Genomic DNA, 27,558 nt, shown 5'->3' with positions numbered 1-27,558 from the left:
GCCCCTGTCCTCTGCCTCCTTCTGGCCTCCTCTCAAACCTGAAGCTGTTAGATTGAGAAAACCTAGTGGCTCCGCCTAAATCCTCTCAGGTCTTTTTCCCCCTTATAAAAAATCATTAGGACATTAGGACATTGGGCCATTAGGGAAAAAATGTCCCAGCTTAGCTCCAGGCTAAAAGGGATGCTGCTAGGGAGCTGGGAGCAGCGCAGCCTGCATGCGCTCCTCCAGCTGGAGAGTTAGAAGATGGACAGCACACCTCCAGCCCTCTCCCAGCAGCAAAGGCAGCCCAAGCTCCTCCCCGCACACGGACCCAACCCGCTCTGAACCCCACTCCACTGCCAGTGACTGTGCCTTTAAATTGCTGCTTTCAGAGGGTGCATCCAGGGGGAGGTGAGAGGGAGGGAAACATCTTCCTCCCATTCTCCCTCCTCCCTCCCCTCCAAGACTCTCCAGGGTTTGGAGATTGCTGCCCAAAGAGAATCTCCTTCAGCTCCCTGGCAGACGGGCTAAGGGCCTCCGGAACCCCAGGCGAGCCAGAGCAGGAGCCGGTAGGGTTATCTGTGTCAGGATCATTTCCAGGGGAATAGTTCTGGCCCCTGACTGGTAACCGCAGGGCAGCGAGAAGAGAGCAGAAGAGGAGAGAGAGCGCACAACTCCTAGCCTGGCCCAATGGGCTCCTTGTGAGCAGACCAAGTTGGAGGAAGGCTCTGTCTGTACTTTCTGCAGCATTCCTCCTGCTGGGATATCCCCCTCACCTTGGCAGCCAGGCTGACAAAGGGCTCCAGGGTCCCTGCAGAATGACAACTCTTGTTCCTGCAACCCTCTCCTTCCTTCTCCTCTGGACCCTGCCAGGGCAGGTCCTCCTCAGGTGAGCTGAGTCGGGGTGAGAAGGAGGTGCATGCAAACACTGGTCTGGGGCAGCAGGGGCATCTAGCACAGTTTCCTCTAAGTTTACAAAAAGCCCACAATCCAGAGGGCTCCAGAGAAGGACACACCCTCCCCTAACCAGGACCCAGGAGCCTTTCGCAAGGAATGCCAAAGCCCCAGAGCTGGTGGGAAGGCTTCTGCATGGGTGAGAGCTTCCTGGGCCTGGGTAGGGGCAAGGTAGCTGAGCCCCAGAACAGAGGCCATCTGTCTTGCCTTCCTTGCCTATCTTCCTACCATCATGGCCACACACTGCTCAGATTCCTAAAAATGACACCAACATTTATCAGCTGTCCACCAAAGAGGCTTCAGGTAGCAAGGGTTTGCCTTAAACCATATCAGGAGGAAGCTGGGCTGAGCAAACCTTGGCCCTGTGCTGCCACTCAGCCAGTGCACGCATGGCTGCTTCCTGTCCCGAAGGGGCACTCAGTGCAGTCATTTCCCGGGTTTTTGAGGGCAAGACATGCTTTGGACTCCCTGTAAATGTTCCCCTCCTTGTCCCCACTTTCTCATGAGACCAGGAGCCAGTCAAGATGGACCAGGTGAGTTGAGTAGGAAAGATGACTGTGGCTTAGGCTGACCTGGTCCTAAGAAGAGTGGAGGGGCCAAGTACCACTGCAACAGACCTCTTCCTCCTCTTACTTCAAGGAGCACACTAAGACAGCTTGATTCTGAGGCGCCTCCTGCCTCACTGCTTGCAGACACAAGGCAGGGATCCAATATGTGTGGGGTGGCAAACTTCCTAAGAGCGAAAAGTAGCTCAAAGTAGAATGGCAGCTCAGCTGGAGTTGGTAGGAGGATGCAGGCAGAAGGGGGAATGCAGGGGGTGCTCATTGGCCCTCCTGGAGGGGAGACTGCCTCAAGGCCCAAGCTTTGGTGGCAGCATTCCCACTTGAGCAAATACAGCAAGGCAGGATCTTAGGAAGTCTTGAGTTCGAATCCTTCATTGTGCATATGGAAACTGATTCTTAGAGATGCAGAGTGACCTGTCCAAGGTCACTCAGGCACCCAGTAGCAGAATCAGTGTTCTCCCCTACCCCACCCCAAGGCCTTGCCTGAGCCAGATTTTTCAGCTCCAGAGCCTCCTATGTCCTGCCAGTACTGGGGACTTTCCAGGAATGAAAGGGAGAAAAAAGTGGCTGCACACGGACTCTGATTTCAGGCCCATGGACAAGGCAGCCCCAGAAAAGAATTCTGTGACAGAAGTTGGGGCCCAAGACAGCTGAGCCCACAGCCTGTCACAGGGTCCTGGGGCTGGGACTACTGGGAGAGGTGACCTTAGCGTGGGGCTGAAGACAGTGGCAAGGGTCTGGCTGCTCTATGTACAGGGCCATGTGGCCTCCCAGCAGGCAGGTGGCAGGCAGCCAGGAGCAGCACCTGGCCAGCAAGGACACCCTGTGGTGAAGCCACAGACTTCTGCTGCTTTAGCACCACTGTCCACCCCCCTTGGATTTTCAGAGCCTGCTTAAGCCACCTGCTCTGCCAGCGCCAATTGGGGCCACAGTGGCCTCTGTTCCCAGTGTAAGGGCTTCCTCCTGTTCAGAGGATTCAAGAAGGCAGAATTCTAGGAGGTCAGGATGTGTCTTCCACTGACCTTCTCCCACTCTAGTTCCTTGGCAGCCTACCCTGGCATTGTAGTAGATGGACTTAGTTCTGAAGTCAAAAGCTCTAGGTTAGAATCTTGGCTTTAGCATTTACTAGCCATATGATCACAAATAAGTCACTTTACTTGCTGATCCTCAGTCTCTTCATCTATATAAGGGGAATAATAATAACCCTCATCTGGGAGGACCGATGTGAGAACTTAACTAGACAAGGTAAGTAAAGTGCGTAGCATGGTGCCTTGGTTATTTTTATTATTTAATGGCTCGTGGTGCATATGATCTATATGGCCTCAGATGGTACATAGATGTAAACATGTAAACAGGGGGCCGTTGGATCAAAGACAGCTGGACCCAGAAGGACAGCAGTCACCCTCCCTCCCTGCCCCGGAGTGTAGCTACACTAGTGGCAGTGGGGGAGCTAGCTCCGGTGGCTAGCACAAAGGTGGTGGCAGGATGGAGCAGGAGAACGAGGTCCAGCCAGGATTTCAGCCTGAGCTCAGCCCTGAGCCCCAACCTGCCCTTCAAGGCTGAGCTTCTAGTCCCTAGTCTAGCTGTTGGCTGGTAAGCAGATAAGCAAGCATTTGGAAGGGGTGTTGCTGCTCTTAGAAGGAAACTTGTCAGGGGAGAAGGCGCCGGCCTCGAGGTTAGGACAAAGCACACTGGTCCCTTACTCAAAATCAAGTTGTTAGGGGGAAAAGATGGAAACTGACCTTCTCGGTATAGCCATCCTACTTGGAAGTCCTTCTCATGCTCCTAGAGCTCTGCTTTCTCACCTATTTTGTTGTCAAAACGAGTTTACGATCCTGCTGCTGCCCCAATGAACTGAGGTCCAGCTCAAAACATAGTTTCCTCTAGTGCAGCCACTCTGGAAAACAATATGGAGGTTCCTCAAAAAGTTGAGGTTCCTCAAAAAGTTGAAAATAGGGCTACTCTACCACCCAGCAATTGCACTACTGGGAATTTACCCCAAAGATACAAATGTAGTGATCTGAAGGGGCACATGCAGCCCAATGTTTATAGCAGCAATGTCCACAATAGCCAAACTATGGAAAGAGCCTAGATGTCCACTGACAGATGAATGGGTAAAGAAGAAGTTTATATATATATATATATATATATATATATATATATATATATATATTTTTTAATATTTATATATTTATATATATATTTTATATTTATATATATTATATATATAGAAGTTTTTATATATATACATATATATGTGTGTATATATGTGTGTGTGTATATACATATATATGTATATGTGTATATATGTATATATACATATATGTGTATATATGTATATATACATATATGTGTATATATGTGTATATATGTACATATATACATAGATACATATATATGTATATATATACACATATACACATATATATGTATATATAAAAATACATACACACATACATACATACAATGGAATATTATGCAACCATCAAAATGAAATCTTGCCATTTGCAACGATGTGGATGGAACTAGAGGGTATTATGCTAAGTGAAATAAGTCAATCAGAGAAAGACAATTATCATATGATCTCACTGATATATGGAATTTGAGAAACAAGGCAGAGGATCATAGGGGAAGAGAGGAAGTAACAAAACAAGATGAAACCAGAGAGGGAGACAAACCAGAAGAGAATCTTTTTTTAAAATTAACATATAATGTATTATTTGCTTCAGGGGTACAGGTCTGTGAATCATCAGTCTTACACAATTCACAGCACTCACCACAGCACATACCCTCCCCAATGTCCATAAACCAACCACCCTATCCCTCCACCCCACACCCCCCAGCAACCCTCAGTTTGTTTCCTGAGATTAAGAATCTCCTATGGTTTGTCTCCCTCCCTGGTCCCATCTTGTGTCATTTTTTCCCTCCCTACCCTCCACAACCCTCTGCCCTGCCTCTCAAATTCCTCATATCAGAGAGATCATATGATAATTGTCTTTCTCTGATTGACTAATTTCACTCAGTATATATATATATATATACTGTATATATATATATATACCACATCTTATATTGTATGTACACACACACACACACACACACACACACACACACACACACTGGAATACTATGCAGCCATCAAAAAAACCCCAAAATCTTGCCATTTGCAACGATGTGGATGGAACTGGAAGGTATTATACTGAGTGAAATTAGTCAATCAGAGAAAGACAATTATCATATGATCTCTCTGATATGAGGAATTTGAGATATATATATGTGTATATATATGTGTGTATATATATATGTGTGTGTGTGTGTGTGTGTGTGTGTGTATATATATATATATATATATATATATATATATATATATATATATATACCACATCTTCTTTATCCATTCGTCTGTTGATGGACATCTAGGCTCTTTCCATAGTTTGGCTATTGTGGACATTGCTGCTATAAACATTGGGCTGCATGTGCCCCTTCAGATCACTACATTTGGATCTTTAGGGTATATACTCAGTAGTGCAATTTCTGGGTCATAGGGTAGCTCTATTTTCAACTTTTTGAGGAACCTCCATACTGTTTTCCAGAGTGGCTGCCCCAGCTTGCATTTCGACCAGCAATGTAGGAGGGTTCCCCTTTCTCCACATCCTTGCCAACATCTGTCATTTCCTGACTTGTTAATTTTAGCCATTCTGACTGGTGTGAGGTGGTATCTCACTGCAGTTTTGATTTGTATTTTCCTGATGCTGAGTGATGTTGAGCACTTTTTCATGTGTCTATTGGCCATTTGCATGTCTTTTTTGCAGAAATGTCTGTTCATGTCTCCAGAAGAGACTCTTAATCTCAGGAAACAAACTGAGGGTTGCTGGAGTGGAGGGGAGTGGGAGGGATAAGATGGCTAGGTGATGGACATTGGGGAAGATATGTGCTATGGTGAGTGCTGTGAATTGTGTAAGACTGATGAATCACAGACCTGTACTCCTGAAACAAATAATACATTATGTGTTAATATAGCCCACTTCAAGTTCATTTTTATGAATGGTACAAAAATAAAATATAGTTTCCTGCTGGAGCAAATACCGGAAGCCAAACCTCCCTCTCTAGAAGCTGGGTCCCCAGCTCCTCCTAAGCAGTTCAGCATGAAGGCCAAGCAATGGAAACCAACTCTCAGAGATGCTGATTGCCCTTGAGTCCTTGGTTAAATCACAACACTGCTACAGCCACATTATTTGCAGAGAATTGTCATTCTTCTTTGAGTGCTTTTAAGGCACCTTTAGAAAGAGAATACTGGATGAGGCCTCAGCCCCTTGGGTTTGAGCCCTGATCCTGTCACTCACCAGCCTTGAAACTTTGACTAGGTCACTCCTCTTTTGGTTTGTTTGTTTATTAGATTCCACATAAAATGAGATCACACAATATTTGTATGTCTTTGTGTGGATTACCTCACACAGTATAATGCTTTCAAGGTCCATGTTGTTGCAAATGGCAGGATTTCCTTCTTTTCATGGCTGAATAGTATTCCATTTTGTGTATGTATGTGTGTATATATTATATCACATTTTCTTTATCCATTTATCCATTGAAGTGCACTTGAATTGTTTCCTTATCTTGCCTATTGTAAATAATGCTGCAATAAGCATGGGGGTGCATATATCTTTTTGAATTAGTGTTCTAATTTTCCTTGGATATAGTCCCAGAAGTGGGATTGCTGGATTATATGGTAGTTCTAGTTTTAGTTTTTTGAGGAAACTCCATACTACTTTCTAGAGTGGCTGTTCCAATTTATAATCCCACAAGTCACTTTTCTCATCTGTCTTTGTGCTCATCACACTGAGAATTGTGACGATAAAAAAGATCTCATATATGTGAAAGCACATTTTTAGGACTAACTACTGATCTGCAGTGTTGGCTTATGGCTGTTTCTGTTTTCCTTGTTTTGTAAATGGGTACCCAGAGACCCGTCTTCTCCTATCTTCCTGCCTGATGGGGAGACCACCCAGAGGTATGTGGGGACAGGAAAGAAAAGGGTCTATGATAAATGTAGACTACAACTGGCTTCAGACTTCTTTATCTTACCTGTCCAGAGTGGCCGTGGCAAAAGAGGAAGTCAAATCTGGGACCAAGGGACCTCAGCCCATGTCCCCCTCTGATTTTCTGGACAAGCTTATGGGGCGAACATCTGGATATGATGCTAGAATTCGACCCAATTTTAAAGGTAAGGAGCATTCATCCTACAAAAACCCTTCCTTCCGCCACCCCTTTTGGGAACATACTGCCATCCCAGACACTATTGCCTACCCCAAGGACAGGAGGCTGGAAGTACTGAGCTAACTGTTTCAGTTCAGAAGGAGCTTCCCCTCCCTATTGCTTATGGGTCTATGCAACTGGCACTGCCTTCTAGCAGTGCCCTGGCCTCAAGCTCAGGGAGGGAGTCCTGGAAACTGCTCTCAGCCTCCTGGAATGCCCTGCCAATATGGCTGTGTTTTGCCACCCTTAGGCCCACCTGTGAACGTGACTTGCAACATCTTCATCAACAGTTTTGGCTCTGTCACTGAGACTACTATGGTAAGGAGTATCTCTGTTCCCTGCTTGCATTCTAGCGTGAATGAGAGAAGCCCACTAGATATCGAGCCTTTCCTCCCTCTGCTGAGCTCTCCCTGTTTTGTGGTCATGGCTAAAGCCATGGGATGTCTGAAGTTGGTCACTGGGAGATATCTCTCCCCAGACTGGGGTTTCAGTGGCCAAAGGCAAACTAGCCTAAGGAACAGATGGTCAAGCATGGGAGGTAGCTTGGTACAGAACACAAACTTTGGAATCAGACAGATCCGTGTTCAAATCTTGACTCTACCATCTAATAGGTATGTGACAGGTTATTTAAATATATCATTGTTTCTGTTTCCTCATCTATAAAGTAGGGATCATAACAGCACCCTCCTCACAGTGTTGGCATGAGATTTAAATGATATGATACATATAAAGTAAGCACTTAGCAGAACACCCAGCTCATAGTAAGTGATTAATAAATGTTTTTTCCCTTCCCATCTTTGCTATATCAGCCCAAAGCAGGCTCCTTCTTCAGTGCAAAATGCTCACTGCCCCTGAGATGTACTCCTAGCATTTCCTCCTCATGGCTCTCCTGCCCATGTAGGCTTGCTGGGCCCCTGGAATAGCATTGCCTCTGATGGGCCCATCTGTGCACCCTCTCAGGACTATCGGGTGAATGTCTTCTTGCGGCAACAGTGGAATGACCCGCGCCTAGCCTACCAAGAATATCCTGATGACTCTTTGGACCTTGATCCCTCTATGCTGGATTCTATCTGGAAGCCAGACCTATTCTTTGCCAATGAGAAAGGGGCCAACTTCCATGAAGTGACCACAGACAATAAGTTACTGCGCATCTTCAAGAATGGGAATGTGCTCTACAGCATCAGGTACACCTGGTGGACAGCCAGGAGAGTTTGGGTCAAGGGGAGGAAGCCAAATGGAGGATGAGGGGTGGGAAGAGGGTCCCCTGTGCTGTGCCAGGCCCCAGAAAGTTGACATCACTTCTTTTCTACTGTCCCTGGCAGGCTGACCCTCATTTTGTCTTGCCCAATGGACCTCAAGAACTTCCCCATGGACATCCAGACATGCACCATGCAGCTGGAGAGCTGTAAGTGTCTCTAGAGAGTCTCAGAGCAAGGCCTGGAATACCAGGTAGTTAACCCCATTCCATGATATTCCAAATGAGAAAAGGACAACCCAGAGTAAGCACTTACTCACAAATGGTCAGCTGCTGGCAAGGATGAGACTAGGAGCCAGGACTCACTAACACCCAACCCAGTGTGTTTTTTCATCCTCACACTATTTACTGGTTTCGTTATTCCACAGTACTGGGGAATGGGACGGCTCCAGCTTTACATTCAAATATGCCTGTGTTGGTTATGGGGGGTGGGCATTTGAAGGACACCTCGTCTGCCCAAAGACATTCCTCTCACAGTGCCTGAGGTAGTTCTACTTTTACTCCCCCTGAGTTAAGACATTCAAGATACCTATAAAAATGCCGGAGTTGGCAGAGGGGGTACTCTTGAACCCTGACTCCGCATGAACACAGACAACTTCTGCAGAGAATTTGGAGAAGATGGTTCTAAGTATAGCACAGCATCCAGGGTGGCAAGGTCAGCCAAGGGCTACTATGTGACAGGGAAGCCAGCTTATAGGGGCTGCTCTAAATGCAGAACAGTCAATGGACAACAAGGCTGGACCATCAGCTATGTGCACTCCTTTGCCATCTCCTGGGCATGGTGAGACTCTGAGATCAATACACACCAGCTTAATCCTCAGAGAAGAAGTTTTGTCAGGCTGTTTCCAGCATATAATAACAATGATGGGTAGAATGTGTCCTATGTGGCTAGGTCTTTAGAGTTCATAAACCACTTTCATATCCAGGTTCTTATTGCCCCCTCATAACAATCCTGAAAAGTAGGTGGAACATTTTATAGGAAAGGAAATGACTTACCCAAAGTCACATAGCTACTTTGAGTCAAGGCCTCACATTGCACATCTGTGAGCCTCAGTGTTTCTTCTCCCATTTCTACTTGACATGTGTGAATATGGTCACATATATGGCAGGAGCTTTCACAAACTGCTAGCTATCTGTGAGCAACTTGTCATGTTCAGATGTTAACTCTCAATCTGCCCCAGTTCAGGGCCCTGGCTAGGAGTCTGTGGTGTGCACATTGTCCCATGCATGACTGACAGGGTATAAATAGCTCTTTCCTCTCTGGGATGAGGTGGCAGAAGCCCTAGCTCTGAGGCTGGCTCAGCTCAAGACATGTGGCCAGTACACATGCTTACTCCCGTTGGTTTGAGATATGGCAGGAGGTTCTCAGCTGTGTTCCTTGACATCATTCCAACGCTTTTGACCTGCTTTCTAGGTCTGCCAGAAAAATTTCTCTCTGTGCCTCTCTGAAGCTTGAGAACTAGGTAGAAAAGGAGTCTGGAATCTTTCTGGTTTACCTAGTGAGGATGGGCCTATGAGACAATTGACCAAGTACCCCTTTCAGAAAGGTTTCCCTTTCCAAGATGAACACGAAGCTCCAAAAACCCAGGCCTTACCTCCTCATTTGCTCTTTCCTGCTAGTTCTAACTCTCTCCCTACCCCCACCCAGCACCAAATTCTGCAGCCTTCTGCCATCTCTGTCACTTTTAGTTGGCTACACCATGAATGACCTCGTGTTTGAGTGGCTGGAAGATGCTCCTGCTGTCCAAGTGGCTGAGGGGCTGACTCTGCCCCAGTTTATCTTGCGAGATGAGAAGGATCTAGGCTACTGTACCAAGCACTACAACACAGGTAAAAACCAGGATCTTTACTTACTGTGAGACACAGAAGGGCCTCCAGATGGGAGGGAAGGGGGCAAGGCAGCCAGCTTCTACTGAAAGTCCAATCTGTGCCAGATGTGCTAAGTGCTTCATATGCCTTATCTCATTATGGTAGGAATTATCAGCCCCATTTTAAATGAACTGTCCAAGTTACGCACCTAGAAAATGGCTGGCTTAGACTTCAAATCCAGATCTAACTCCAAAGCCCTTTTGTCCCTATCACATGCTGCAGAGGAGATGAGCCTATGCCAGTGAGTGGCAGGAGTGTCTCACCTGTCCTGGGGCCAACTTTGTGTGGAAGGTGGGGAATCTACATCTGGGAGTAGCCAATGGCTGTGCTGAACCAGAAAGCAATAGACTTTAGGGCACTGGAAGGCTTACCATCCACACCTCATACCACAGCCACCATTGCCCAACTCTTGAACGGGCTTGTTTTCCCAGGTGTGAAATGTGGGCCAGATGTGGAGAAAAGTTGCTTTTCCAGCCTGAGCATCTGCTCCCCACAGCTTCCCTAAGAGTTACTTTTTCCTCAGTTCCCCTGGCAATTTGGATATAAAGTGCTATGACCCTGAGATAGAGGCCAGAAGCTAAAGGGGAGAAATCCTGGATACCTCCTTGGTGTGCTGACATGCTTTGGGTGCCACCCCATTAATATGTGTGTTTGTATATGTAGGATGTGCAAGATATGGAGAGGAACAGGTCATTGAATTTAGAAAATGCTGTTGGGAGTGGAAATTGATAGAACCTTTACTGGGGAGAAAACTGGCAATTTGTGTATAGGTCAATGGTTTTCAAACTCTGGTGTACATTATATTTCTGTGGGGAGCCTGTAAAAATGTTGATTCCTGGGTTCTGCCTCTCAGAGATTCTGATTATGTGCACTTGGAGTGATGCCCAGAAATCTGCATTTGAACAAGCACCCTGAGGATTCTGTTGCTGAGGGTCCAGGGGCCATACTTTGAGAAACTGTAAAAGCTAATTTCTTTCCTTACATGTTGATCCAGGAATCCCACCCCTTGGGATTTATTAAAAGGAAATATTCCAAAATATCACTGGGTCAGTGCTTATACTAGCAAAAACTTGGCACTCTTCTAAATAGGACCAATAGGACAGAGGTTAAATAAATTACACAGTGCATCTGCTTGGTAGAATAGTATCCAGATGTTAAAAAGGATGACTGCAAGTTGCTTATATCAACATGGAAAGTACAAGTGGAAAAGGTTAAGATTCAAAATTGTATACACAGAATCATTATATTGTGGTAAAAGAAACAAACCAAAAGCATGTGTTTAAAAATCCTGGGAGGAAATAGCACGAAATGTTTCTAAAGTAGAGTGATACAATGGACAAAACTAAGATCTTTGGAGTCAGAGCTGAGTTTGAATTATGGCCCCACTATCTACTAGTTGGGTGTCCTTGAGAAACATAACTTAATCTCTTTGAGCCTCAGTATACTTATATGTAAAATGGGAAATAATAATTTTACCGGGGTGCCTGGGTGGCTCAGTGGGTTAAAGCCTCTGCCTTTGGCTCAGATCATGATCCCAGGGTCCTGGGAACTAGTCCCACATGGGGCTCCCTGCTCGGTGGGGAGCCTGCTTTCTCCTCTCCCTCTCTCTCTGCCTGCCTCTCTGCCTACTTGTGATCTCTGTCTGTCAAATAAATAAATCTTTTAAAATAAATTTTACCTGCCCCAAATAGTTGCTATGGAATTTAAACAAGATAAACTATATAAAGTCAGGGCACTTAGTAGGGGCTTGATAAATATGAGCTCATAAATATTATTATTTTTCTCTACTTCTCACTTTTTTCCTGTACTAAACAAGTAATAATTTTGTAATTAAAAATAAAACCACCACTACCAAAAATGATAGCTAGCTAGCTAGATACATAGATAGATAGATAGATAGATAGATAGATGATAGATAAAATGAAGGAAGGAAGGAAGGAAAGAAAATATGGACACCTAGCAAAGCTATGTCATAACAAGAAGCCTGGGGTGAGGTGGACTCAGGAACAGTAGGAGATCACAACATCACACAGTATGTCAAAGCCATAAACCAATCATTGATTAAATTACTAGCTTTGAGGAATCAGGTCTGATAAGAGCAAGTCTAGTCCAAAATAAAATAGCAACATACACATCCGCTGGTTTTTGCTTTGGTTATCCTAAACCTCTACCGTGCAGAGAAGCTCTGAGCTAGGTTTTCTTAGCCTGAGGGCATGGGAAGCTGGGAAAAATAAAGATGGCTGGCAGAGTAGGCAGAGGACTGGTACATGTGCTTTGGACCAATGCACTTTTTGTTGGTGGGATAGAATGCTGTCACCTGATGTTCTCTGGGCACCCGCTGCCCATTGTCCAGAGTTGGTCTCTGTTGGACACTATTTCCAGATATTTCCTATCCAGCTCTTATCACTTGCTTGAGACACAGGCAGTGTTTATTTCAGTGAATCCTTGTTGCTAGAGAGCTTCTGGGGTACGAGCAAGCTCAAGCAAGGCTGTTGAGAGTTGGGTGGAGTCTAAACTCATTGCTTTGTTAATAATGATGATAGTACCAAAAACCTATATGCTCAACATCCCAGATACATCATTTAATTTAATTCCCACAATGATAGAATTGATATTGTTGTTACTCTGTTTTACAGACAAGGAAACTGAAGCTCAAACAGCTTGGGTGTTTTGCCTGAGGTCATACAGTTAGTGGAAGATTCGGTATTCAAACCCAGGCAGTCTGGCTCTGGAGCCCTTCTGTTCCTAATCCTCTTGCTGTGTGGTCAAGTGGAAGGCCCTCTGCTGGAAATTAGTGCTTAGAGCAAAAGGACAACCTGATGGCTGCTCTGAGAAATTCCTCAGAACACACATCTGGTTCTCCCTGGGGCCATTTTGAAGGGCTCATTTATTTGCCCACTTGAGGTGCACAGATGCTGGCCCATATAGATAAGGATGCCCTAGTCCTGCCCCTTGGGCTCAGCTCCAGGCTGGGGACCTGAGGCCTGATACCTCACCTCTTTCTTTGCAGGAAAATTCACCTGCATCGAGGTAAAGTTTCACCTGGAGCGGCAGATGGGCTACTATCTGATTCAGATGTACATCCCCAGCCTACTCATCGTCATCCTGTCCTGGGTCTCCTTCTGGATCAACATGGATGCCGCCCCTGCCCGAGTGGGCCTAGGCATCACCACTGTGCTCACCATGACAACTCAGAGCTCTGGCTCCCGGGCCTCTTTGCCTAAGGTGAAGAGAAATGCAAGGGAACTTGCTTACCATAGAGCTCCCCGTTTTCCCTTCATCCCCTGTTCTCTTCTGCTCCCTATTTGCCTTAAATTTAAGGTAGATGAGAGCCATTGAGCAAGAACAGGGGGCCAGAATTTTCTCTTGCCCTACAACATACTGCTAATGATATTGCTAAAGATTTGGAAGCTGGGGTTGTGGGTGTTGTCTGGCTAAGGAATGAGTAGAGACAGTATCTGACTTACTCTGACTTTCATCAGGAAATACTAGCATGTCCAAAATCAAAGAACCATATGTCTGTGGCCTGGTGATGCTTTGATTACACAGAGAGATTTGTGCTTATGAGACTGGGCCCAGGTTATCCCTGCCTTGTGTTTTCATGTAGGGAATTTAGAAGTCACCTCAATGTCCTTACAGTCAGCAAGGCTCTGAGAAATCAGGGAGTAAGCTGATTCATCCATTCAATAAATATTTATTGAGCATATACTATGCACCAGGCAATGTTCTAGGCCATGGAGAAATAATGGAAACCAAAAGCAACATAGTTTCTTGTGGATCTTACTGTGAACCTATGCCCTCTCATTTTGACTTGATAGGAACCAGGCTCTGTGATATCCCATCTCTCAGTGCTTATTACTAAACATATATTTACAGGGGACTTAAACAGGGGGTAATCAGGGCATCCAAGGTGAATTTACAAATTTGCCATGGGGCTGGTGTAGTGGTAAAGAGTAGGAGATTGGAGTCAGGCAGGCTTTGGTTTAGGTCCCAGCCTCATCATTTACCAATGGCAATCTTAAGTAAATTCCTCATCCTCTCAGTCTTTTTACCTATGACATGGGAATATTATCTCCTCAATAGGGTTATTGCAAGAAATAAATAAGATAATGTGTTAGCACAGATAACAATGTTTGACACCTAATAACCACTCAGTAAGTGTTCAATATTGTTATAATTGTTAGGTGTTTTGGTGAAAAGAATGGAGTAGTGGACCTAGGACAGCCGTTGATGTTCCTAATTATTTTGGAGTTGCTGGAAAACTTTTGAGGTAATCCAAAGGCCTCTAGTGATAAACGATGACAAAGCTCAAATTAGGATCAGGTGTCTCAGAGGAAGTTGTCTGAAAGTATTTCCTATAAATGTGTTTCCTAAATGGAGAGGAGTATTGAAGAGGCTCTGAAAGACAGATGGGGCTTAGGCAAGGAACAAAGGGCCAGGTGGGATTGTGATGGTCGTGTTATGGTAGTAGCCTTGTAAGAAGACTAGAGGCAGAAAAGCAGTTCAGATCTTAGAAATGTGCCCTAGTTTACTGCAGCTGCCACGCAACAAGATTCTTCTCTAACCCAGGGTGGTTGCAATTAGTGCCTTATTCTTGCCAAGAGATCTTCCTTTTCCAGTCCCCTCCTGTGAGCAAGCACAATCTGTCTGCTCCTAGGAATCACTTAGTTTCATCATTTGGAAAAAAAATGGACTTTGTTGGAGGATTGTTTGTTTCCAGTATTTGGTGCCTTCTCATCAGATTTTGATGACCTTTTTGTGGCCTCATTGGTCAATAAGCAAAATATGTAGGCACTCACCCCAAACTAAATAGACTCATTGGCCAGCCTACAAAGCAAGGGATTGAGTAAGTCAGGGAGCTTCTGGTCCCTTGAGTTTGTACATTAGATTTAGTGGGAGCTATAAGGAAGGAGATGGAACAAATTCAGGGGCTTCTGAAAGGCACAGCAATTTCACTCCCCATACAACTCCATTATTGACACACTCATTATTAAAAAGATTTTATTTCTGTTGCTTAGGGTGTCCTTTTCTTTTGATGGTCCAAAGCCCTTTGTGGACCTTCCTTGTCATTACCTCATTATGGATCTTCATAGCACTTACTCGACATCCCTGGGAACACAGTGAGACTGGGAGATGGTGAATGAAATAGGTTGCCCTCTTAATAGGTGGCAAAGTGGAAACACCAAGGATACTTAATCAGGGGTGCCTAGTAACCCACCACTATTATCTTAATGGAATTTTCTTAAAAGAGATAGAGCAGGTTTTCTCAACTTTAGTACTACTGCCATTTTAGACCTTATAATTGTTGGGAGGGGGAGTCCTGTGCATTGTAGGATATTTAGCAGCATCCCTGCCCTTCACCCACGAGATGCCAGTAGTAACCCTTCCCAAAACTGAGCAATCAAAAATGTTTCTAAACATTGCCAAATGCCACTCAGGTGAGGAGGTGGGGGGGGGGGGGCACTGCAGGTTAAGAACCACTAAGGTGGAAGGGTTATCCAGTGAGATCTGCTCCTTACCTGTAGACTGTAGCACCCTCACTGCCCAACATAGCTGGTGAAAGAGGTTGTCTGTCATAAAACCTACTCCTACTGGGGAGCCCTATGAGATGGGCTCAGCAGCTGAAAACTATGTAGGGAGTCCATCTGGTTGAGGAGGTGAACTACATAAACCTAAATTCTATAACCCTTCCAGGCCCATCCAGCCGAAACCCCACTCTAGGAGAGGTAAGTGTTCAATCTTCAAGAGGGAAATGGGAGAGAAAAGTACTTAAAGGCTTCCAAGGCAGGTAGTGGGAGGAGAGCCCTAAGAACCAGATAGGTAGATGACAACGGTGCCTTCAAATTAGAGAAGTGTCCATAGCCAGGGATTGGGTGGCACTTCCTTGGGCCACTGAATTCAGTTATTCAGCAGGGACTCTCATAAAGATCAGCAGGAAAAATCACAGTCAAGAGAACAATGGACGTGGAGGAGGGAAAGGAAGGAATTCCTAGTCTGATATTGAGACTGCAGCCTAGGTAAATGGCAATGCCACTAAATTGAAAGCCCAGAACCTCCAAATCCTAGTGCCACTTCCTCACTGGGTAATCTTGGCTAAGACTTTTCCTCTTTAGGCTTCAAGTGTCCTCCCATGTTTCACATGGGAATAACAAACCCTGCCCAATTTCCATCAGAGCTGTGAGGACCCGAGGGAAAAACAGAAAGCAAAAGAATGCAGTGTTCATGTTCGTTGTTATTTATTGAAAGAAGAGAAACAGAAGAAGAAAAGAATGAAAAGAAAAATAAGAAGCAGAAGCAGGAACAGAAGTACAAAAAGAATAAAGAAAGAAAGAAAGAAAAAGAAGTATGGGGAGAAAAGGCAGATGGAAGTGAAGGGTGGAGAGTGCAGAGAGGTGTAGAATAGTGGGTAGCCCAATCTCTTTGATATGGGCCTTCAGGCAATGGGACATATCCTGGAAAGCTTCTTTGAACACCAGAAGAAATTCAGGATAAAACTGAAGAATAGCAGGCTGTTCGTATGGGCTGGCGAACCACTGGATAGACCATGGAAGGGCTCCAAGAAGGTTGATTGTTCTGTTGGTGGATGTTACAGGTGTCCTATGTGAAGGCAATTGACATCTGGATGGCTGTGTGCCTGCTCTTCGTGTTCGCTGCACTACTGGAGTATGCTGCTGTCAATTTTGTATCTCGTCAGCATAAGGAATTCATACGACTCCGAAAAAGGCAGAGGCGCCGACACATGGTAAATATAACTAGGGAGGGGCCCCCTTCCTTTCTCTTTTGTACTCCTTCCTCCCTACTCCTCCTCCCACAAACCAAGACTCCACATATGGCTACAAGGACTAAAAAAGCAATCAGGGACCCTGGATTCTAGTCCTAGATGGGTCACAGATAAACTAAGTACTTTAACCTCTTTGAATCCAATGGGACAGTAATCCCTGTAGGGCAGTCTAATAAAGTGATTAAGAGCATGGACACATATGGGCCCTGGCTGGCTCAGTCAGAAGAGTATGTGACTCTTTATCTCAGGGTCATGAGTTTGAGCCCCATGTTGGGTGTAGAGATTACATAAAAATAAATAAATAAACCTTAAAAAAGAGAGAGAGCATGGGCACAGTGCCTAGTACATAGTAAGCACTGAAAAAAAAAAGGTTAGCTCATATTAGAACCTTATCAAGTTAGTCAATATGAAATTATTTTGAGAATTAGTAATGGTTGCTCCTGGCTCTCCCCTCACCCAGGAGGAAGATATCCCAGGTTGTCATACATTGACTGGTGGTTAAGAATTCAAGAGTCAAAAAAAAAAAAAGAATTCAAGAGTCAAGCATGGGGGCCTTTCTAGGAGAGCATTATATGAGGGTCCCTAGAGCTAAGCTGGAATTAAAAAACCACTACGTGCCTCTTCTGGCTGTTGGATTTCTTCACCCTGTTCTTCACTGGGTGCATCAGAATTGTTGGATGTATCAGAATTGTTGGGTGTGAGTTGTTGTTCTCCCTCACTCTTGTGCGTTAACCCCATTTCTTCTACAGTAGAATGATCACCTGGGGAAATAGAGAGCTTGATGCCCTGAACAACAAGCAATTTGCCCCTCCCCATTACCCAGACAGTGGGTGTTATGTACATTGTCATGACAACAGGTGCCTGGGCCACACTCTCCTAGAAGCAAGTGCCCAGTTATGAGCAAAGTCAAAAGCTTTTCCTGAGCTACATACTGGCCCCTTAATCATCAGACACAGGTCTGGTCTACCTTGAGCTGTGACTCCTTGTTTTCTGCCCAATCTGGAAGCTCCCAAGCCAGAGGAGATGCACTATGACCTCTGGGGGGTACAGAAAATGATGATCTGACCCCCGGGGCTCCAGCCTGTTGGGGCCACTCTAGCACTAAGATTTTTCTCTCTTCCTAACACCCACCTCCTATCTCAGCTGCTCCTAGGGTGTCCCAACCATATGTCCACACTGAAAATATCTTTAAAACTACCTCTGGGAACTCATGTCCCTGGGTAAGATCGCTTTCTGCTGAGAGCAGGTCTCCTGTCTCATCTATTGGTTTGTTGGAATGTATCAATTCTTGCCTGGACTTTAGTCAGGCTCTGTGAAACACGCCCTCTAGTGGATTGATCCACAACTGCATCTCCTTGAGTAGGACTCCTTCAAGAGCCTTTTAAAGCCTTTCTTTCTTTTCTTTTTTTTTTTTTTTAATCATGAAAAAACTGTATTTAGATTTAGCCAGCTGGACTCAGTTTAGATGATCCCAATTTTGTTGGCAACATCCAAAGCATCATAGTCAGGGGCCAGTCGAACGTATGCCTTCTTTTCTCCATCAGGCCTGATTAAGGTGTTGACCTTGGCTACATCAATGTCATAGAGCTTCTTCACAGCCTGTTTGATCTGGTGCTTGTTGGCCTTGACATCCACAATGAATACAAGTGTGTTGTTGTCTTCTATTTTCTTCATGGCTGACTCAGTAGTCAGGGGGAACTTGATGATGGCATAGTGATCAAGCTTGTTTCTCCTGGGGGCGCTCTTTCGAGGGTATTTGGGCTGCCTTCGGAGACGCAGAGTCTTGGGTCGTCAGAACGTAGGTGAAGTGTGGATCTTCTTTTTTTTTTGTGACTGTGGACGCCTTTCAGCACCGCTTTCTTGGCCTTCAAAGCCTTTGTTTTGGCTTCGGCTTTGGGAGGGGCAGGGGCTTCCTTCTTAGCTTTCGGTGCCATCTTCCTAAAGCCTTTCTTATCTCACGCTAAGGGTTAAAATATATATATATATATATATAAACAGACTTGACAGAAGGGAAAGAAAAGAGAATGCTCCCTTTTCTAGGCTAACTCTCCACCCCCTCTTTAGCTGTGTTAAACCTGCATGCAGGTACCAAAATCTTGATCGGGGTTTTGACTTTGATGCCTTCTCAATGCCTACCTTGAAAAAGAAGAGCAGGCTACCAACCAGTCTCCAGTGTCCCTTTGCCAGCTAAATTGCCTGGGTGAGTGTTCCAGCAACAGCAGCCTGCTGCGGTTACTGTAGAGCTACTCCAGGTTGACACTAGTCCCGCCCCCTCCCTGCACCTCTCCGACCCCCAGCTGCCTATAGCTCATCTCCTCCTGGCCATATATAAATAAGTTGATCCTGATATCATAATGGAGTCTGACATAACCAGTGCTCAATATTACAAAGTTGTAACAGCGGCCTGGGCCCTGCTTAGACCCCCGGATCCTGGCAAAAAGTGGGCTGGGCTTATTATTAATGTAAATACAACCTGAAAATCAAAACTTGTGCCATTAGCACATGTCCCTTTTCGAGTTTCTTTAAGCCATTTCCATCCCAGTGGAACTGGAGCAGGAATCCTGGAGGTCACTGAGCAACCTAGAAAAGTTAATGCAGAGTTCATCTATTTCTAGAACCTCTCTCTGGGCCCTGCCATTCTAGCTGGAAAAGCAAGTCTTTGGTCTGAGAAAAGCCCTCTTAGGAAAGGGGAGAGCATCCATATGATTTTCAGGAAGCCCTTAGCCAAGAGCAAGTTAGGAATATTTTAGGAGCCAGCCAGCTATTCACCCAGCTCCGGGTTTAATCGTGTTCTTCTCTAATCTCTCCTCAACCACCCATCTCCACTGCTTGGTGGTTTCCTTCCATGTCATTGTCTTAAGTAGTTTAATTTCTTTTCCATATATTTCTGCTTTGTCTTCCCAGCTAGCCTATATGCTTCACAGGGAGGGGGTCTCGTTCAGGCCCTAGCATCGGGCTCTGAACACAGCAGCCACATTACCCACTCCACCAATCTTAGCAGGCTCATTGGAGAGGGCTCTCTTTCAAGCTAGGCAGAGAGGAAGCCTTGCCATTATCAATAGGATAAGAGAAATGGAAGAAATTTCAAAACACTGCAAGTTCTCTCAGGGGTTTGGTCCCAGAACCCTGCTTGCCTCTCTCCATCCCCCAGCACCCCCATTCTTCACGCTCTTCTTTTCATTCATTTCAATATGTATCACTGAATAGCTATCACTCTTTCCCATCTCCACATCCTACGTCCCACACTGTACATTCATTCCTTCCCCAGCTTGGTTTTGGACTATCTTTACTCTCTAGTTCCCCAGTCCTCCTCCCCCATAGATAGCTATAACAAAAATATTCTATTCCAACAGCCACGGAAGCTACAAAGTTGTGTTTAAGCCTCCATTGTCTCTTCCCAACACACACACACACACACACTCTCTCTTCAGAATTTGGCTTAAATAGATAATACTCATATCCAGGACCCCCACCCTTGGATTTCAGGCCACTTGTCTTTGTTCCCCCAACTGCAAATGGCACAATATGTTAAAACCAAAAAGAGCCAATGGCAACTTACTCTAGTGATCACATTTTTCCTCCCATGTGAGACAGCTTGTTTTCAGCCTGGGAAATATTTCCAAATAATTCCCTTTAGATTTACTATGATTGGAGAAAAGGAAAAGTAATTAAATCTATAGAAACAGAAACATCAGTTGGATTCAACTTTCTCTTTCAGAGCCTTCTGCAAACAAATATATTCCACACTCTTATCCTCTAGCTGAGGGGTTGAGGAGATCAGAATAGGCAGTGGGGAACTGGGGGTGTGAGGGACCCTGAAATGGAAAACAAAAGAGGAAATCATTTTATTTACTCCCTCATTTTTTTTTAGAAAAAAATCTATTTATTTATTTGACAGAGAGAAAACACAAGCAGGGGTACGGCAAATGGAGAGGGAGAAGCAAGCTCCCCGTTGAGCAGGGAGTCCAACGTGACATGAGGCTCCATCCCAGGACCCTGGGATCATGACATGAGCCGAAGACAGACATTTAACTGACTGAGCTAGCCAGGCACCCCTACTCCCTCATTCAATTACTTGGAAGATATTTTGTTTACCTCTGGTTCTTCATTTCTAAAATGGATCCAGCACAAACTATGTAGGAAATGTGTGAAAATGAACTAGAAAAAAAAAAAAAACAGGTGAGGTGATCCAAGGCATCTGGTGACAGATTACGGAAGTAATTTTGAGCAGAGAGCTAAGGCTGCCCCACTAGAACTCAGGGTCAAAGCACAGCCACAGTAGTGAATTGCCTCTGGCCTACACACATACAACTGTCTCCACAGGGACTGGCAAAATAAAGATAGGGTAGCAAAGCTCTCTGGTTGGCTGACTTAGATTCGTTCCTATGCCAAAAGTGCCACTTTTTCTAGAGACTGATGGGCATCAAGCCATTGTACAGGGGTGGGGCAAGGAGTGATCGTTTTTCCTGCTGAGCACTTTGTAACTGAGTAATAAGACTCTCTTCTGAGTAGACTCTTTAGTTTGAAACCCTGAAAGGATGCTGGCTTCATGTGAACAAAGCCATTCCCTGTCCTATACACTGAAGCATGAGGCTCATCAGTCCATTCATTCATTCAACTGATACCTACTGGGTGCCTACTAGATGCCAGGCACTGTGCTGAGGACATGGCAGTGAACAAGACCAACACACTTTCCCAGGTTTGTCCTATGAGCCCACAGGAAGGAGAGAAAGAAATGGGGTCTGTTGCTGAATCTGTGGCCTGAGCTTGCCTGCCCCCTGATGCCCAATGACAGGCTCAACCTTCTAGTGATGTAATAATCAAGGGCTACTGGGACCCACCAACACCAATATCTCACCTACAAAGTCACTTTTCAGTGTGTTACCATAGTTGCAGAGGTCCCATTATAAAGACCCTATGATGTCCTTCTAACTGCACAATGTGTGTAAAACCTACTTTATCCACATTTTACGTATATCTATAGCATATCTATTCAATATACATGTATACCATTCTATTTTAGCACTGAATATCCTGAGTCTCAGGAAGACCTCAGTCCTGGGCAAACCAAGAAGGTAGTTGGTATCATCCAACAAGGGGGTGTTTCACTTCAGGTGATTTCTTAGATAGCTGAAGTTTTTACTCCTATAAACATCAACACTTTAAAAAATTTTAACCATCTTTGAATGAAGTATTTTTAGGTTCTGGTATGTACTTATCTGTCTTATGTCTAATTTCCAGGCTGTGAACCATCATTTCTGATGGCAATGTGTGCTTTAGAAGTAGACAAAATTAGGCATGTCTGAGTTGTATATAAACTAAGAGTAAATAGGCTCTGAGTTGGGGGCTGAAGGGCTCTCATATGAAGAAAGCTCTCTCTATTGATCACTCAGGCACTTTGGTCCTTTTTTTCTCTCTTTGTTTCTCTATCTCCCTCTCCCTCTATTTCTATCTCTGTCTTCCTGTCCTTACTTCCTAGCTCTCCAGCTGTTGTAGCTACTTAAGGTTGTCAGCTGAATATTGAGTAAATGAACTTTGTGTAGTCTGCTACATTTCTTTTTTTTTTTAAGATTTTATTTATTTATTTGACAGACAGATCACAAGCAGGCAGAGAGGCAGGCAGAGAGAGAAGGGAGGAAGCAGGCTCCCTGCTGAGCAGAGAGCCCAATGCGGGGCTCGATCCCAGGACGCTGGGATCATGACCTGAGCCGAAGGCAGAGGCTTTAACCCACTGAGCCACCCAGGCGCCCCAATCTGCTACATTTCTTAATGCTGATATAAAATTAACTTCCCCAGTGTGAATGTGTTCATCATAATGCATATATTTTACATAAAGGGAATGTGTATTGGGTAATAAATGTTACCCTAGATGTACTGATACCTTTGTCAAAATCTGCTGGTTTACAGAGAAGCACATAAATTTGCAACAGATTTATCAGCTTTACCCTAATTTGGATGACCCACTAGGTTACTTAAAACTTCTGTAATTTTCAGCCTTGAGTTGAGATAAACAATTTTTAAAAGATACCCTATACAAGGAGAATTAATTCTGCAGCTTTTGAAAGTCATTAAAGTCAAGTTCACCAAGTCTAAATATCTTAGCTGTGCATTCTAAAAGTTTTATTGTTCTGTTTATTCTGTTGACTACCAGAGATAACTTTACATTGAGATATCCTTCTCACAGTGGGTTGGCACTTCACTGAGTTTTAGATGGCTGTAAATGATGTTATGCATTTTTAAAAAGGCAGCTCAGGGCTTATCTGCAAATAGAATCATAATATATGCCATATGCACCATGTATAGATGCTTAGTATACATCCATCAAATGAATAGTTCTATGGCTATAAAAAAGCATGCAGTAGGTCTGTGTACCCAGCCACCAGTCTGCATAGCATCACCTATGAGATATATGTGTGTGGCCTGGTCTCCATCCTTAGATAAAGCTGTAACCTCAAATGCTGTCTTTTTTTCCACGTAATTTCAGGAGGAAGATATCATCCGAGAAAGTCGCTTCTATTTCCGTGGCTATGACCTGGGCCACTGTTTGCAGGCAAGGGATGGAGGTCCAGGGGAAAGTTCTGGCATTTATAACCCCCAACCTCCAGCCCCTTTTCTAAGGGAAGGAGAAACCATGCGGAAACTCTATGTGGACCAGGCCAAGAGGATTGACACCATCTCTCGAGCTGTATTCCCCTTCACTTTCCTCATCTTCAACATCTTCTACTGGGTTGTCTATAAATTGCTACAGTCAGAAGATATTCATCAGGCACTGTGAATAGGGTGAGAGCTAGAGAGTCCAGCTCTTGGCTTCCTGCTTCTTTCTGGGTGGGCCTCCTCCTTCCATTAGATTCCATCAGAGGCTTAGAAAATTCATTTCTGATCTCCCACTCAGAACCTCAGTGGCCAATCCCAAAGCTATGTGGGTCTACACTGCATGGTGCCAGTGGTGGCTGTACTTAGAAAGATGGCTTCTCTGTTCTAATCCAATTTTTCTCCATGTTATCCCATTTCTCATGAGAATAAGATTTGGCCATGTTCCTGGGACAAGGATGACTTTCTTCTCTTGCTGGAGACCCTCTGTTTTCCAATTCTCCAGTGGAGAATATTTAGACCATTGCTACTATATTCTGGCATTTGTTATCTTAACCTGCACCATTCTTTGCCCTGCCACGCCCCTCCCCCTCCCAGCCTGGCTTTACTCTGTCCTCTATCCCTCCTACCACAGGCTCAAATAGGGAGGTTTTTCCCATCCACAAGTTCTGCCCTGTGTGACCCAGTCAGTTTTCCTTGACTGTGGGAAGAAGGCAAGGTGACATGTTTCCCACCTCTCAGCAAGGTTGGAATAGCCATGAGCTGCACTGAGGTAGGGCGCTGCTATATGACTGAACAGAGAAGTCTTCAGATCTCATAGGATGCTCAACACTGTCAGAATGGGGGCAGGAATCTTGGACTCTCAAAAAAGCTACGCTTCCAGATCCATCTGAACTTAGAGTCTCAGAAATATTTGTTTTATTCCCTAGCTAGTATGGTGGCAAAGTGTGTTTGGCTGCTAGGGAATGTAAAAAGAGAAAAATGCTTACTTTTTAAGAAACCTCTCAACAATGTTAGAAAACTTTCAAGAAAAGTAAGATCCAAGGTAGTAGGACCCAGGAGGAGTAAAATATAGAAACTATCCTCAGAAAATCTTTTGTTGGCTGGGCCTTCATTTGGTTTTTTTCATTTTCCCCTAAGTCTCTTTATTTCACAGGGCCCCTCATTGTTAACTTGCTCTTTAACCTTCTTTTACTAAGCATATAATAGTGCCATTCAACCTTGTCCAGGATAAAGTGGGCTTCAACCTTCCTAGAAAGAACTAGATATATAGAGGACCCCTATCCTGGACAAACATTGGCTTGGCCAACCTCAGGGTAGTAATTGTAGAAGTTAAAGGGCCATAAGTCGGAGTTATTTCTTAACCCTTCTCTTGTTTCCCTTCTCATTTCACAGTGAAGAAGGGTGGCAGTCAGTTGAAGCGACCAGAAATGTCAGAATGGAAAGGGTGTGGAAGAGCCTATTTCAGGCTTAAAATACCACTGGGACATGGGGAAGCATGGGTCTGGTATGCTGAATCCTTTGAAGTGACCCAACTATGAAGAACTGAGAAAGGGAATATTAAAGTACAGGGCTAACAGCTGGAAGATAGGTGATCAAATTATCTTTTAAATATCTTGTCCTTTTCTCTGGACCTAGAATAACTAACTATGTGAGTCCAATCTCTCTCTCTTCCTCTCTCTCTCTCTACTTCATTCCTCTCTCCCCTTTCCTCCCTCCCTCTCATCCTCAAAATGGTGTCCTAAATTGAAAGTAAATAAATAAATCCAATGACCAAAGGAAATCCTATAGTCAAAGCAAGAGCTCACCTTTCTTTCCCCCTTTTTCCTTGAGCTTGTCAGCTCTTTCCTGTTCACTGCTATACTCCTCTTGTCTGTCTCTTGGCTTTGAGGAGAGCATTCTGGGCTGACCAGGGTAGCTGGACCAGGAGTTAATCTTACTGATGATATTAACTATAACTGCCAATGAGATTCAAAACTAAAGGACTGGCTTAAGGGAGGAGATTAAATTAAGAGGGCAGAGAGTCCCTGTTTCCCATTTCTGCCCAGGTAGTGCCAATCAATGAGAGGCCACAAGCAATACCCTTTTGAAAGGAGCAGAGAGTATCTCTTTGATACTCTCCATGGCAGGGCTGGAGTGTCAGGCTGCAGCAGCTCGAAGGCGGGGGTAGTGGGGGGTGGACTATGGAGATGAGCTTACTGCACAGAGCTCTACTTGTTATAGATCTTGTCCAGATGGGCCAAACTGCACAAATCCGCCCTGTTGGAAGTCTCAAGAACAATGCCCTGGAGACAGCTACAGTACTGAGCAATAGAGCCTGCCCAACTGGGACTCAGATCAGGGCATCAGCTGGTGCTGGGAGCCAAAGAAGCCAAAGTACCAACCAACATAATAGCCCAAAGGAGTCCACAAAGCTACTCATAGGCAATGCCAGGTGGAAGGTACTCTCCCTCCCCATCAGAGCCCCCAAGTGGAGAAGGGAGACACATGGTGCAGAAACAGGTGCAAATGGCTTTCATTTTCCTCCCCCTTCCCACATATGCTCAGGGGAAGGGAGGTGGAAAAGCTTGGTCCCACTGGAAACATCTGACCTCTAGCAATCCATTCATCATGACATTCTTGAACTTGGATCCTTTTCACCACAGTAAATTGGCAGGAGGTGATAGAAGAGACTCACTCGAAGGTCACTTCCATTTACCCTCATAGTACTTACCCCTCCAGAGACCTGAAGGAACTACTGGAACCTACTTTCTGACTGAATCACATATAAAAGTGATTTTAAGTTTTAAAACAGCACTTTTCGGGGTGCCTGAGTAGCTCAATGGGTTAAGCCTCTGCCTTTGGCTCAGGTCATGGTCTCAGGGTCCAGGAATCGAGCCCCACATCGGGCTCTCTGCTCAGCAGGGAGCCTGCTTGCCGCCCCCCATCCCCGCCTGCCTCTCTGCCTACTTATGATCTCTATCTCTCTGTCAAATAAATAAATAAAAATTTAAAAAAAAAACAGCACTTTTCTTTCTTTTTTTTTTTTAAAGTAGGCCTCCTACCTAACATGAGGCCTGAACTCATGACATTGAGTTCAAGAATCATGCTCTACTGACAGAGCCAGGCAGGTGCCCCAAAACAGCATATTTTCTAAAAGGGAAAAAAACTTCCTACATAAATAAAGTGCTTTGGGTATGTTCACTAATTCATTGTTAATCCCTAATGTGAGTTAAATATTTTATACATATATTTTTCCAGAGAAAAGACTTCATTCAGTTGCTGTTACAGCTATCTGCACCTCCACCTTCCCTTCAGTTTGTTCTACTCTTTGGAAAACCAGTGTTATGTCTTCCTCTTTCCCCTCAACCGACTAGCAGGGCCTCTTGCTCTCCCAGAATTCACAGTCAAATCAAAAAGAGCTTTTCATATGAAAGAAAGGTAGTGAATGCAATTTTTTCCTTTTACTTTCTCCCATAAGACTTTTCCTCCACCTTGGGGCTCCTGGGTGGCTCAGTGGGTTAAAGACTCTGCCTTCGGCTCAGGTCATGATCCCAGGGTCCTGGGATCGAGCCCCACATTGGGCTCTCTGCTCAGTGGGGAGCCTGCTTCCCCCTCTCTCTCTGCCTGCCTCTCTGCCTACTTGTGATCTCTGTCAAATAAATAAATAAAATCTTTAAAAAAAAAAAAAGATCTTCCTCAGCTCCACTGCTGATGAAAGACAAATCAGTCAACAAGGGAAACTATCAAGGGATTATGAATCCAGGTAGTATTATCACTTGCTGAATGGAAGAAATGTAGAATAAACTTTTGACAGCAGGGACTGCATTTTATACAGCTTTTTAGTTCACACAGCTCCTGATACATAGCTAGCTAGCCAGCTAGATAGATATACATATATATATATAATGAAAGCATGACTTCTCACACAGCTTATTATAGAACACATTTCTATTCATTCCCTTTCCATTAACCTATTGATTACAAAAAAAAAAAAAAGACCTGAAAGGGGATTTATCAAATCAGATAGAATTGACACATACATGTGAACACGCACACACACACACCCAAGCTGGTCCCTGGGTATAACAGAACCAAAGTTAAGACAATGTCACAATCTGGTAAATTGCATTGTTGAATAAAGAATGATAACAATCTGACTAAACATCAATACTATTCCAAATATGAAGACTAGTGTCAAGCTATATTTCAAAAACGAATCATCATATGAAAACTCTGGCAGTGACAAGTGAGTACAGAAGTGGGAATTTATATGCCTCTCCTGATCCACATGTTCTTCCCACCAGAGAGCCAGTCATCCCTGAAGGGATAGT

General features: G+C 44.5%; 1 protein-coding gene and 1 pseudogene across 3 annotated transcripts in view; one reads left to right on the top strand and one right to left on the bottom strand.

The window, feature by feature from the left end:
* Positions 1-797: 797 nt before the first annotated feature.
* LOC308337290 (glycine receptor subunit alpha-4) lies at positions 798-25,552 on the top strand (the record flags this gene model as incomplete). Of its 2 annotated transcripts, none has more annotated exons than XM_080795446.1 (9): positions 798-868; positions 6,587-6,717; positions 7,000-7,067; positions 7,710-7,933; positions 8,072-8,154; positions 9,694-9,834; positions 12,884-13,098; positions 16,466-16,615; positions 25,469-25,552. In XM_080795446.1, the coding sequence occupies 9 exons, from the start codon at positions 798-800 to the stop codon at positions 25,550-25,552; spliced, it is 1,167 nt and encodes a 388-aa protein (XP_080651572.1). The 2 variants fall into 2 exon arrangements, with proteins under 2 accessions (XP_080651572.1, XP_080651571.1); XM_080795445.1 differs by lacking the exon at positions 25,469-25,552 and adding an exon at positions 23,139-23,429.
* Positions 16,101-27,558, bottom strand: part of LOC308337292 (large ribosomal subunit protein uL23-like) — a 26,809-nt pseudogene continuing 15,351 nt past the window's right edge. Inside the window, exons 4-5 of the transcript XR_013968501.1 lie at positions 20,214-20,296; positions 16,101-18,614 (exon numbers count right to left, since the gene is read on the bottom strand). The product of XR_013968501.1 is annotated as a large ribosomal subunit protein uL23-like (transcript). The remainder of the gene's footprint in view (positions 18,615-20,213; positions 20,297-27,558) is intronic.

The sequence above is a fragment of the Martes martes genome (genome assembly GCF_963455335.1).
Source record: "Martes martes genome assembly, chromosome: X".
NCBI lineage: Eukaryota > Metazoa > Chordata > Mammalia > Carnivora > Mustelidae > Martes > Martes martes.
Note: the sequence above shows the minus strand (reverse complement) of the source record. Positions and strands in the feature narration are given on the sequence as shown.